This window comes from Vicugna pacos, chromosome 1 (assembly GCF_048564905.1).
Source record: "Vicugna pacos chromosome 1, VicPac4, whole genome shotgun sequence".
Classification (NCBI taxonomy): domain Eukaryota; kingdom Metazoa; phylum Chordata; class Mammalia; order Artiodactyla; family Camelidae; genus Vicugna; species Vicugna pacos.
The window spans coordinates 66,898,218-66,912,763 of NC_132987.1; the positions used below are offsets into that span (position 1 = coordinate 66,898,218).

A 14,546-nucleotide genomic window follows, 5' to 3' on the forward strand; every position below is an offset into this window, starting at 1 on the left:
ACATGCTTACTAGTAATCCCAAATTTTATCTTCAGTTTCTCAGCAATAGTGTTACCCCAAAAGGGGAAGGGAAAAGACTCCAGTTCTTGTCATATTTGTCTTACCCCTAGAATACCTAGTTATCTTTGTCCTCTTTACCCATGTCCTCACCTATGATGCACACAGAGAAACCACAATGCTAATTAAAATGAGCATTGGGTCATGTCAGGTTAGGTTCTTCTCTCTACCTCGCAGTTTCGGCTGTCCAGTTCTAACCAGTTTCTTGCACTCATTTAGAAGTAAAGCCCCTTTATGTTGGAGGCGGGCATAACACCATCTTCAGGACCATCCTCCCTCTCCTCCACCTATCTGCCCAGTGCCCCCACTTATCTAAGTACCTAACAATAGGAAGCCAAAAGTAGGTAAACCTATGTTCAGTAATTAACCTTTCACCTATTTTATCTTATTTTGAATGATCTAAATGTTCAGTAAATTTCCATCATTAAATTTCATCTTGGCAAAACTTTAGGGTTTCAGGCTACTGAAAAAATTTGGAAAACTTACTTGAAAAGTTCACCTAGGAAACCTTTTTATTCTACTTTCAATTTACTTGCTCTTAACAATTATATTTAGATCTAATGAAAATTTCATTGTACCAAGTTATTTTTCTTGCTGACAAATTTTTTGGCTTAGGTAGAATAAAATTATTGTAATTAATGCTGATAACTCTAAAGACATGTCTGTTTTAGTTAAAGCAACAAACTTAAAACCAGCTTTTACTTACTAAAGATTATTTTAGATAACTTGCTTTTGAAAAGCATTTGAGTTAGTATATTCCTTAGAACTGTGGAATGCCCTATCCTTACAAGCCTGTTTTTAAACCAACTAAATAAAGCTCTTTTATAAATCAATTTTGGCAATACCATCCAGAGGTAGAAAAATACTACAGTTCTATAACGTGTATATGTGTGTGTATATATACACATATGCATATGTAGACATACACAGACATAGACTCAAAAGGATCTTAGAAGACAAGGTTCTTCATTCTTTAAATGTAGAAAAGGCCTAAGAATCCTTTTCAGGCTCTGAATATCAGCTTCCAGTTAGGCCAGTTTTCTGCTCATAAAGTTATTAAGTCCTTTCAAATATCTTTGTCAGGTTTCATAAGGACAAAGTAAATATTTCTGGCAGTATTGAATAGCCCTGTTAATTTTTAGTTTCCCTTGGCTGTTAAGGGCAGTAACAGCAGTTTACTAGAATATTCTGTAGAGTTTCTTCAGCTCTTGGAGGGGCTCATATTGGGGCATTTAAGTTGACTTTTAAGAATTTTTATAGGATTTTGAAGATACTCACCCTCCTACCCGCAAGGGTCCTAGCTGATTATGATAGAGACTGACTTTTGGGCCAGTGTTTTGATGATGAACCCTTAGGAGTTTATGGGGAGGCCTAGGTGTTGTTTTGGGTTTATGGCCTTGGAATTGTTGTAGCTATAAGGCTATTAGCTTGGCAGATTTTTGTTTTCAATCTTGCTCTGAAATGGAGTAGGACCTTGTGAGCCCCCCCTTCCCAAACCCCTGCCTGTTATTTATAGAACAGCTGAAGTTTCCCAGGCCTCCATGAGTCATAGAAGAGCATGCTCAAGCAGTTGATTAGGACAAGCCTGCAGACACTGGGGAATGGCAATGACTCTGACCACCTGTCTCGAGGATTAACTGAGATTATTCCTTCATTTCCCTTTCAAACTTGGCTGAAAAGAATCTTTGGAGATGGCTTTTTGTGGGGGTTGCTGGGTCCACTACATTGTAGGCATTCTGGTTAAAAGCAGCTTTCGTTTTGTTATCAGGGCTCTTGCCCCCAGCAGGGAAGAAAGAAGAACTGGTTAGAACCCACCAAGTCCAAAATGGTGGAGGATTTGACCTTGAGCATCATTATATGCTCATTGTAATGTATTAGCAAGCTAAATGACACGCCCACCAGCACCATAACAGTTGACTATTGCCATGACAACAACCAGAAAAACCCATAAAAGGACTGATTGGCTCCATCATACACAAAAGGAAGACGTGATAGCAGAAGCTTCCCATAAAAGTCCACATGGCCTGACCCAGCCAGAGCTGTCTCTACCACCCATCTTGGCTGACAGCTCCCTGCTCGAGCTCTTTTCTTCCCTTCTCTCTGCTGGAGCACTTTCCTTCCATTTCCCCTTCCATTTCATCCCTCAACCTCTGCTGTGTGAATTCTTTCACAGCCAGCAGCAAGAACCCACACTTTGGTGAGCTTCCTAATTTAGGGATCCCTCCATCCAGTAACAGCTCCATGATCCTTTCAGAATGCTCAGCAGTAGTCAAGTTCAGTCAGGTCTATGGCTTCGCATTCTGTTTTCTGCCTTTTTATAATGATTTGTGAAAAATCAGTTGCTATTTTTTGAGCCCTCTCTGGTATCATCCTCAGGGTATTGCCATCTTGCTTCCTGCATCCATTTTTTGACTTCCCCAGTTCAAACATGTACAAGCTGATAAAGATTTAGTATTCTAGGGTCATAGGCAGTAACAACACTAAAACTCTTAAAACTTTTGGGGCTCCTGTCATTGCTGAAAAACCAGCCTCTGTACCCTGATAGCTGAATTGAGAGTTGGAGGCTGAGTTTAGGGAGTATTAGAAAAGAACAGCTTTATTGCTTTGCCAGACAAAAGGAGTCATAACAGGCTAATACCTTAAAGACTGCGAGCCTACCTTGGAGTAAGGGTCCTGGGGTTTTACAGAAAAATGGAAACAGGAGGGAGATAACAATCAAGGTGTGAGCAGACGCTACATTTTTTTCATCTTGATAAGAACTTGGTCTTGTTATGGAGGAATTTAGGAGGATCTGCCCATTTTCTTGAGGTTCAGTCCATGACCTTCTTTCATGACCTCTAGGATAAAAGAATAAGTAATTCTAAGAAAAAAACGCACAAGGTGGGGGGCGTGTTAGTCATAAGATCAGTTTAGCTAGAAGTACAGGCCTGAACAACTCAGTAGCCATCTTGTTAGTTTTCTGCTCTTTCACTTTTGAGGTTTAAGAAATTCTTTTCCTGTAGTGGAAGAGTTTCATCTGCATCTTCAGGTATTGTTTTATCTTGTTTTGTTTTATTTAATTAATTGATTTATAAACATATTTTTATTGAAGTGTAGTCAGTTTACAATGTTGTGTCAGTTTCTGGTGTACAGTGCAATACTTCAGTCATATAGGAACATACATATATTCGTTTTCATATTCTCTTTCTCCATAAGTTACTACAATCAGGTAGTTTTATTTTAAACAGCAACTGTCTAATAGTCTCTTCAGAGTAGAAAGGCAGTTCAGACAGGGCAGTAGTAAAACGAGTACTCAGGTGAAAAAGGAAAGAAGAAAGCAGTAGGAGTCACATCAGTACTTTTGTTTCAGGCACCTTTTATATCTTTAACTTTTCATCAACTTTTTGTAATGAGTTTTTCAATGAAGACTTTTGGAGTTTTGAAAACTTTTGAAGTCTTCTGCATACTAATTAAAATAGATATTCCATTGTGTTTGCTTTGGGAGGTTTCTTGCTTTTAAGTGTACCTTTTAAATGACCTTATCTATTTGGAACATTGATCATAATGGCCGCTGTAATTCTAGGTTATGTTTAGTAAAACTTCACTGATTTGCTCAGCATCTGTAGCTTCCAGGACTGTAGTTCTTTGTTTTGTTTTGTTTTGGGGGGGGTGTATTTTTAAATTTATTTTAATGGAGGTACTGGGGATTGAACCCAAGACCTTGTGTATGTTAAGCATGTGCTCTACCACTGAGCTATATACCCTACCTGCCAGGACTGCAGTTCTTAAACATAAAATAAGCAGGTGTACTGGAAGGTGGCAAACTCAACTCTTTGGATATAAAGGATCCCATTTCTTTTAGCCATACCTTTGGGTTTCTCAGAGCCAAACTAATACCTCAGGGGATGTGCCACAGGGTTAGGGATTGTGGGGTGTTTTACAATGCACCTGGTGTTACTGGACTCAGTAGTTCCATTGCTTGGGGTGCATAGCCAATGAACAAGCTGAATACTTTTGATCAAAGCATAAGCATTTATTGGTTATGACAGATGAGACAGGGAGATAGCCCTTATGGCACTGTCTCCCTGCACAGCATGATCAGGGTAGTTTTAAGCTAAGGGTGCATGCATATTCATGAAAGGGTGATTGTGATCTTCCATATAGAGGTGGAGTTTGAAATGCCCTTGCACAGTGCTACAGCATGCTCAAACGTGAAGGTGGTCCCCTCTCTTGGGGTGGAGATTTTAGCATTAAAATGAGGCAAAGTTCACTCTAGGTTGACAGAATCCAGGCACCTAGTTGAGTGAAGTCAGAGGGTCAGCAAAGCTCAGCATTATCATTCCTTAGACTCCAGTTAGTCTGGTGGATTAGTTCTCAAGGGAGTTTGGATCCTACAAGACAGCTCAAGAATGTACTTCAGGCTGATCTTTGCCTTTGAAACCGTCTTGGAATCTTTATGACTAATTTATTATCTTTACTATAGTGGTTACTTCTTTTGCCTGATAATAGTCCTTTTTTCCTGAATTCTTTATTGTTTTTAAAATCCTTAATTTCTGAGATCTGTTTATTTTCACATGAAGACCTAGGAAGCCGTATGCTGAAGTGTTCCTTCCTCTCTCGAGTGGATGAAACTTATCCTCTGGTAGATCCCTTGAGGAGGGCTTATCTAGTATAGAATTCTCCAAGGTCTTGTATGTTTAAAACTCTTTTCCTATAACCTTAATATTTGAAGCACCTCTTGGCTTGATATAAATCCTTAGTCTATGCTTTCTTTTATGGAGTTTTTTGAAAAAAATTTTTTTTTTGCTTTGTATACTGTTTTTGAGAACTCTGATGGGACTGTGATTCTTTTGCCTTTCTACATATGTAGGCCCTGAGATTTATTATCCATATCTTGAAGTTTGATGGTTTTACTAGGCATTTTTGTTAGGCTGTAATTAGTTGCTATGGAACAAATTACTTAAGAACTTAATGTCTTAAAAGCAACTAGTAAATACATATAAATTCAAAATTTCTGCAAGTCATGAATTTGGGAGTACCTTTCCTGATGGTTCTGGTCTGGTTTGAGCTCTCTCATGAGGCTGTAGTTAAGTTGTAAGGACTTCAGCCATCTGAAGGGTTGACTTAGGTCTGCTTTTAAGATGACTCATAGAAGCTGGCAAGTTGGTGCTTAGTTCTCCACATGAGCTTTTCTGTAGAACGGCTTTATATCCTTATAACATGATGGTTGACTTCCCCCAGAGTGAGTGACCCAAGAGAGAGCAAAATGGAAGCTGCAATGTCTTTTATGACCTAGTCTCAATTTTTTAATTGTTTTAGGTGAGAGGCTAAATTGGTCCATATTACTCTATGTTGGTTAGAAACAGAAGATTCTTGGCTATTATTTCTTCCATAATTTTAATGCCTCATCCTGTTTATCCTCTCTTTATGATATTTCAGTTACATGTGTGTTTTACCTTTTAGAGTGTAGACTATATTACTGTGAAGAGCACTGATATTTCATCAGTTAGCTTGACTGAGCTCACACTCTCAACTTTGTCTGCCTGCTGTGGGCAATAGCTCAAACCTCTGTTCAGTTGTTTAGACTTTCATTTGGCTGCTTGGAGTCTGCCCACACTTGCATAATTTTGACAGCCAGATATTTGGGCAGAATTTATATGAAAAAATTGGGATTCTTCTTCTCTGGATCTCTCAATTCTGAACTTTCTGTCTTCATTTTGTACCTCCTGTAGTTATTCTGAACTCTGTTTCAAATTCTGTCAATCAATAAACTCCAGGTTTGCATTTAAAGACTGTCTTAATGAGGCCTTCCCTAATGATGCTATTTAGAAATTGAAGAACCACCCATCCCTTTCTGGTGCTTCATTTTCTTTTTTTTTTTTTCTCCCACAACTCTTATCCACTACACAGAATGTGTTTTAACATTTGTTTATTTTCTGATTCCCCCAACTTGAAGGAAAGCTCTATGAGGGTAGATATACTTCCCTCTTATTCAATGCTACTTCCTCAGTTCCTAGAAAAGCTCAGGTTGATGCTTAATAAAAATGTGTTGTATTAATGAATGTATCAATGCATTAATTTACTTCTTTTCCTATCCCTTGTATAGTACCCGAAAGGCAGTGGATGAGGAAGAGGAAGCTGCTGAAGAACGTCGGAATATGCGAACTATTTGGGTGACTGGCAGAAAAGGCTTAAGTGAAAGGGAAGTAGCAGCCCTTATAGTGGAAGAAGCCAGAATGATTCTGCAGCAGGACTTAATTGAAATGGGAGTGCAGTGGAATCCATATTCCCTTTCGAATTCTGATACACACTCATTGATCAGCAGTAAGTCAGAAGTAAAAGAACACAAATTTATACCCCAAATTGAGAGTTCTTATAAAAGAGTAACAGCAAAAAGAAAAAGTAACACAGTATTCAGCGATTCTTCTGTGAATGATTCACCAAATACAGTGCACGATTTAGATAAAAGTACAGAGGGTACAAATTTCTTTTCTCACAAGTTTCAGGTTGGAAATCAAGAACATCAGTTACATTGCATTACCAGAACAAGAAAACAGGCTTCTCTGAATATAAATAAAAAGAATCTAGGAACCTCTCTGCGTGAGGGGAAAACAAGCTCTAAGAAAGTTGTTCAGACTCTCTCATCTGAGAAAACAAAAAAAGAAGCTTTGAATTTCAGTTCAGAAAAGATGAATACAACCTCTCAATCTTGGAAACATAATAATAAGCATCTAAAACTATCCAGAGACAATAGCCCTATCAAAGACACTAGGATACACAGGATCAATTTACAAGAACGAGCTATGTCTAATCCTGTTCATTGTGAAGACTCATTTACTTTAATTGAGAATATGGAATTTAGAAGTCCAGAGCCATTTGCTAAAAATGTATCTTTCTGTGCTGAGGGAAAATACAACAAAACATTATTCCTATCACAAACGGAACAAAGTTGTTTAAGGAACGAAACAATAGCTAATGATATTCTAGTTGAACATTTTATCGCAGGATCCCAGAGTAAAAAAGTAATTTGTCAAGACGCTAAGGTGGTTAGTGAAAATGGAAGAGAATTAGCAATTGAGTCAGAAAAAATAAATAAAGCATGGATACAAAATGAGTCAAAAAACCACAATGTTTGTGTGAAACACTATGACAGCCATCCAGGTAACTGCCTGGAAAAGCAGTTTGATAAACAGGCAAACACTTATACCAAACTGAAAAAAATAACAGCAATACAAATGCCCTGTGAGACAGACTGTAGTTACATGAATAGAGACTCAACTGTTATTGTCAGACGTGAAAGTGTAAAGTTTAATGCTGAAGAAAATAAATCAAATAATCTTCAGGTGTCAGAAGATAATACAAGCATCACTGAGATTCCCAGTGGAGTACATCTACCAAGTAGAGCATGTGGTAAGTCAGGAGGCCAGCCTGAGAATATTCTAAATACCCCTAGGGTACAAGAAAAGACAGATGCTTATGCAGCAGTCAAAGCTAAAAATGATCATGTTTCTGACCTAGGCTTAGATCTCTGTGATTTTGAAGATAGTTTGTACCTTGATACTCAGTCAGAGAAAATAATTCAACAGGTGGCAACTGAAAATGCCAAGCAAGAAAGAGTGAAGGACACAAACCTGGCAACAGGGATGATGCAGAAGAGCCTAGACAAACAGAGCTCAGTGAGCTCTTGTCAGAATGAGATTCACATTACTTTTCCTCGTGAACGATGTTCTTCTGGAATGACAAATACAGATCATTTGAAACTTAAGACTGTAGATGCTGTGAAACAAGGCACTGATTCACGTGGGGTTGACAACCTGACTCCAGAAAGCCCAACTTTGTATTCTCCTACACTAGTGGGGGAAAATGGCCCATGTTTTAAAGGCAATGAACTTTCTGTTACTGACTCCCAATTAAATAGTTTTCTTCAAGGTTATCAAACACAAGAAGCTATGAAACCAGTTATACCCCTGTTTCCTCAAAAGAGAACTCCTACCGGTATAGAAGTAGAATGTCTGCCAGTTCCTGAAACAAGTTTGAATTTGAGTGATAGTTTACTGTTTGACAGTTTCAGTGAAGACGACCTCATAAAAGAACAACCACCTGATGTACGAGCAAAAGAACTTCCTTTGGAAATAGCTTCAGTCCATTTCAGTGATTCTCTGTGTTTCCAACCAGAGGGCCCAATTAAAAAATCAAATATGATTGAGAATCAAGATAATCAGCAGCCATTGTCTTGTTTCAGTGGTGGGTCCATTATATTTTCAGAAATAGATTCTGCTCAGATGGTTGAAGCTTTGGACAATGTAGATGTGTCTCCTGTCCAAGAGAAACATAATACTACAGTATCTCTTAGAATATTAGAACTGAGTGATCCAGTGATTGAAGGTAATGATTATCCCCAAAGAGAAGTAATTGGAGGAGTTAAAGATGAAAGGTCTCAAAAATCCAAATTAACTGGGATGAGACAAGAGAATTCATTTGTATGGTCAGGGGCATCATTTGATTTAAGTCCAGGACTGCAAAGGATTTTGGATCAAGTTCCCAGTCCTCTAGAAAATGAAAAGTTAAAATTAACCACTACAGACTTGTCACTTTTGAAAGGAAAAAATACAACTGTAAATGATAAACAAGAGTTGATTTCAAATTTGGAGCCAAATCAAGTGCAAGGAATTTCATTTTCCCCTAATATTGCAGTAAAAGGCAAAATTGGGGCACTAGAGAACAATGTCATTCATGGTGAAATCCCCTCCCTCTTGCCTTGTAAAGAAAGCTATATAGTTGATGATAATGGACTCATTCCTCCTACACCCATTCCAGCATCTGCTTCTAAGATGGCATTTCCAGGTATTGGAACATCTTCTGTGAAGCTCCAGAAAATCAGTAGTGTTTCACAACTTGATGAAAGTTACTTATTTTGTGCACCTTCAGATAATAAAAACCATGATTTAAGTCCAGAGAGAAATGGTTTAAAAGACAGCAGTCCCATCAGAGACACAAGCTTTTCACTGCAGCTATCACCGGATGGGTTGCAGCTAACTCCAGCCTCATGCAGTTCAGAAAGTTTGGCTATAATTGATGTAGCAAGTGACCAAACTCTGTTTCAAACATTCATTAAGGAGTGGCAGAGCAAAACTCGATTTTCCATCTCATTGGCTTGTGAAAAGATTAGTAATTTGACATCTTCTAAAACTACTACTATTGGTGGAAGGTTTAAACAAGGTAAGAATTAAAAATAAATTTCTACATTTATATGTAAAATAGTGGACTGAGATGGGATCAAGACTTTTCAGCATTGGATATTAAATATATTAAATTTGTTCAAAATTTAATAATTTTCTCTTATGTGAGTTTACATGTAGAACAGCCTTATTGTTCAGCACAACTAGATTAATAATAGCAACCCCCTGGTATAAGAGATGGGGGAACCTCAGGACATGTGGGTAGGAGAGCTGAGCAGTGAGGCCAAGAGCTCAAGCTGGGAGACTGAAAAAGTGCAGACTACTAGAACACTACTCATTCCCCTGGCACTGATCTACCATTGAACATGGGGTCTAATCAGGCTTGTGTCTGCCTCCTTTCAAGTAGGCCAGAGATCCCATCTACACAGCCTTTCTGTAGCAGCTCCTCATTCTAGGTAGCTCATTGAGAGTCCCATACCAGTGTTGTCTCCCTGGACACTGACTCAGCAGCCAAGCTTATTGCTGCTGGGAAAACCATAGTTGATATGGCCGGTTCAGAGGCCAGCCCTGGAACAGTGTTCCACAGCTTGATGCTTGGGTGTGCCAGGAACCTGCCTCTCAAACAGCAGGTCTTTTTCCTATGCCATTCTGGGCTTTGCCCTGTCTGATGCCACAGGGCTTTTCTATCTTATGGTTGTCTTCCTCCTCTTCACTTTTGAAGTCTCTGTGGAGGTTCCCTACACATCTTTGCTGCTTCAAATCCTGGCCGTATCTGGTGTTAGAGGGTGCTAAGCTTTAACATTGAACACAACATTTCTCTAAAAAAGAAATCTCATAGATATATATGTGTTATGTGTATGTTATAATGATAATATATATTAGAATGTAAGTTTGTGAAATTAAAGATGTATATTTTGAATATGAATCAGATTTTTTGGTATCTTTATGGTATGACATGGTTTTAATTTAATTAACTGAAGTATAGTTTATTTAGAATATTGGTTTCATGTGTACAACATAGTGATTCAATATTTTTATAGTTTATATTACATTTAATGTTGTTATAAAATAATGGGCATATTTTTCTGTGCTCTACAGTATATCCTTGTAGTTGATTTATTTTATACACAATAGTTTGTACCTCTTAATACCTTGCCTTTCCCCACAACCCTCTTCCTACCGGTAACCACTAGTTTATTCTATATATCCGTGAGTCTGTTTATATTTTGTTATATTCATTCATTTTATTTTTTAGGTTTCACATATAAATGATGACATACAGTGTTTGTCTATCTCTAACTTATTTCACTTAGCACAATACCTTCTAGGTCTATACATGCTGTTGCAAATGGCAGACGTGATGGTTTTTATTAATCATCATTGCTCATGAATTATTTTCTATTAAATTGTAATATCCGTATTTATTTATATAATCACAGAAGTGCATAGCAAACAGGCATTATATTTTTTCACGATCTATATTAGCTATATATTTTCCAACACTTACCTCAAGTAGAATTGTACCTGCGTTGATAGTCATGAATCATATTGAAATGTTGATCCCAAAGTTTCCCAAAGGACTCTCAAATTTTCAGAGAATTGAAACTTTTGGTTAAATAATGCCATATATTCTGGTCTTAACTTCATGACAGTAATGATTCTTTGTTATGGGGGGATAGCTGTAGTAGGCTTTATAACCTGTTGTGGAAATCAAGATTTGATCAGACTTCTTAAATATCTCTATCTTTGGATGAATTTGTTCTAAAGTTCTGAATGTTTGTCTGATCAGGAATCAGGAAGTACATGTGTTAAGGACAAGTTTTATGTACTTTCAGTGCTAGAGTTTAGAGGGATAAAAACATTCACTTAAATTTAATAAATATGTGCTGGTTTGTTTTCCAAGTATTGGGGATATAATTGTAAATAAGATAGTTTTTGACCTATGTCTTTGCAAAATTGAAGGTGCATTATTTTAGAGAATATACTGACTCCAAATACGAAATCATACCTACTTCTTCACAGAAAAATAAGACTCTTGGTTTTTAGGGAGTTTCTTAGTGTTAAGAATCACTGAGTTTGCTACAGAATTTTTGTGGTGTGCAGGTGATCTTTATTTTGCTTGAGTTATAGAAATTCAAAATGTAGCTTTTAAGAAACTTTAAAAAGTTAACTTTAAACTATTTTAGTCATTATTATAGACCTATTTTAAGAAATCTTTGGTAAATTTTTCATAGTGACAGTTGTCTTAATTGATGGGAAGCCTAGAAGGATCTTACATACACCTAAAAATGACTATCCACATAATGCATATTGTAGGGATCTGAAAAACTTGTGTGTCAAATATTTTTTTAAATTATTTTTATCATTATTTTAAGGCTAAGTTTAATGGCTTTATTTTTAGAGATTTTTACCTATTTCACTTTCGATTTTTGTAGTTCGTTCCCCTCAGGAAAACCCTATTAGAGATGATGGATTTCCTGTTAAAGGTTGTGATGACATCTTGGTGGTTGGACTGGCAGTATGCTGGGGTGGAAGAGATGCCTACTATTTTTCATTGCAGAGGGAACAGAAGCATTCTGGTAAGTAATCACTATTTGGCTAAGTCACTATATAATTTTAATGTAACCGCTATGAGGATAGTGACTTGTTTGTTGAGAACAGTTCCTTGATATTTGCCTAGAATTTATTTTTTAGAATTAAAAAAAAAATTTTTAATAGTGACTGTTATGTACATTACATCATATATTAACTGGAGTGATGTCCTTTTTAAATTTATTTTTTTGATTGAAGTATAGTCGGTTTACAATATTGTATCAGTTTCTGGTGTATAGCATAATGTTTCAGTCATGCATATACATACGTATATTCCTTTTCATATTCTTTTCATTACAGCTTACTACATGATACTGAATATAGTTCCCTGTGCTATACAGTTTAAACTTGTTGTTTATCTATTTTATACATGGTAGTTAGTATATGCAAATCTTGAGCTCCCAGTTTATCCCTTCGCACCACTCCATTCCCTGACTGGTAACCATGTTTTCCATGTCTGTGAGTCTGTTCCTGCTTTGTAAATAGGTTCATTTGTGTCTTTTTTATTTTTTTCCACATATAAGTGATATCATATGATATTTTTCTTTCTCTTTCTGGCTTCACTTAGAAAATGACAACCTCTGTGTCCATCCACGTTGCAGCAAATGGCATTATTTTATTCTTTTTTATGGCCAAGTAGTATTCCATTGTATATATATAACCACAACTTCTTTTTCCAGTCATCTGTCGATGGACATTTAGGTTGTTTCCATGTCTTAGCTATTGTAAATTGTGCTGCTGTGAATATTGGGGTGCATGTATCTTTTTGAATTAGAGTTCCCTCCAGATATGTGCCCAGGAGTGGGATTGCTGGATCATATGATAAGTCTATTTTTACTTTTTTAAGGAACCTTTATACTGTTTTCCATAATGGCTACACCAAACTACATTCCCACCAACACTGTAGGAGGATTCCCTTTTCTCCACACCCTCTCCAGCATTTATTGTTTGTGGATGTTTTAATGATGGCCATTCTCCCTGGGTAGACTGCCCTAGGAGAACATTGCTCAGATTTATGTTGGAGAATGGTTTGCCTATGTTTTCTTCTAGGTGATTTATAGTATCTTGTCTTATGTTTAAGTCTTTAAGCCATTTTTAGTTTTCTTTTGTGTATGGTGTGAGGGAGTGTTCTAACTTCACTGAATTACATGTGGCTGTCCAGTTTTCCCAACACCACCTGCTGCAGAGACTGTCTTTTCTGCATTGTATATCCTTGCCTCCTTTGTTGAAGATTAATTAATTAATTAAAGTGTATAGGTTTATTTTTGGGCTCTCTATTCTGTTCTATTGATCCATATGTCTTTTTGGGCCAATATCATGCTATTTTAATTACTGTAGTTCTGCAGTATTGTTTGGAGTCTGGAGGGTTATTCCTCCAGCTTCATTTGTTTTTTTTCAGTATTGCTTTGGCGATTCTGGGTCTTTTATGATTCCATATACATTTTAGGATTATTCTAGTTCTGTGAAAAATGTTATGGGTAATTTGATAGGGATCACATTAAATCTGTAGATTGCCTTGGGCAGTATGGCCGTTTTAACAATGTTGATTCTTCCAATCCTAGAGCATGGGATAGCTTTCTATTTTTTAAAGTCATCTTTAATTTCCTTAATCACTGTTTTGTAGTTCTCCATGTATAAGTCTTTCACCTCCTTGATCAGATTTATTCCTAAGTATTTTATTGTTTTGGATGTGATTTTAAAAGGGATTGTTTCTTTACTTTCTTTTCCTGTTATTTCATTGTTAGTGTAAAGAAATGCAGCTGATTTCTGTATGTTAATCTTGTATCGTGCTACCTTGCCAAATTCTTTATCCGCTCTAGTAGTTTTGTGTGGAACTTTTAGGGTTTTATATATATATATATATATATATATATATATATATATATATATATATATATATATATATATTATCATGTCATCCACACATAGTGACAATTTTACCTCTTCTCTTCCAATTTGGATCCCTTTTATTTTTTTCTTGCCTGATTGCTGTGGCTAGGACTTCCAAGACTCTATTGAATAGAAGTGGTGAGAGTAGGCATCCTTGTCTTGTTCCAGATTTTAGTGGGAAGGCTTTCAGTTTTTCACCATTGAGTATTATGCTGGCTGTCATAAACAGCTTTTATTATGTTGAGATATGTTCCCTCTGTACCCAAGTTTGTAAGAGTTTTTATCATTAATGGGTGTTGAATTTTATCAATTGCTTTTTCTGCATCTATTGAGGTGATTATATGATTTTTGTTCTTTCTTTTGTTGATGTGGTATATCACACTGATTGATTTGCATATGTTGGACCATCCTTGTGTCCCTGGATGACTCCAACTTGATCATGGTGTATGATCTTTTTGATGTGTTGTTGGATTTTATTTGCTAATATTTTGTTAAGGATTTTGGCATCTATGTTCATCAATGATATTGGCCTGTAATTTTCTTTTTTTGGTAATGTCTTTGTCTGGTTTTGGTATCAGGGAGATGGTGGCTTCACAGAATGAGTTTGGCAGTATTCCCTCCTTTTCAATCTTCTGAAAGAGTTCGAGAAGGATAAGTATGAGTTCTTTATATGTTTGGTAGAATTCCCAAGGAAGCCATCTGGTCCAGGACTTTTGTTTGTAGGGAGGTTTTTTAATTGCTGATTCTATTTCATTTCTAGCGGTCAGTGGTCTGTTTCTTCTCGATTCAGTTTTGATGCTCTGTATGTTTCCAGAAACTTGTCCATTTCTTTTAGGGTGTCCAGTTTGT

At 36.7% G+C, this 14,546-nt stretch overlaps 1 protein-coding gene across 4 annotated transcripts in view; it reads left to right on the plus strand.

Moving 5' to 3' along the window:
* Nucleotides 1-14,546, plus strand: part of POLQ (DNA polymerase theta) — a 94,624-nt gene that overhangs the window by 40,579 nt on the left and 39,499 nt on the right. For all 4 annotated transcript variants that reach the window (XR_012074154.1, XR_012074156.1, XM_072964227.1 and 1 more), the window contains 2 exons: nt 6,143-9,255; nt 11,651-11,794. Coding sequence is in view for 2 of the 4 variants with exons in the window: in XM_072964227.1 (XP_072820328.1) it covers nt 6,143-9,255; nt 11,651-11,794 (3,257 nt within the window). In the remaining 2 variants the exon portion in view is untranslated. The remainder of the gene's footprint in view (nt 1-6,142; nt 9,256-11,650; nt 11,795-14,546) is intronic.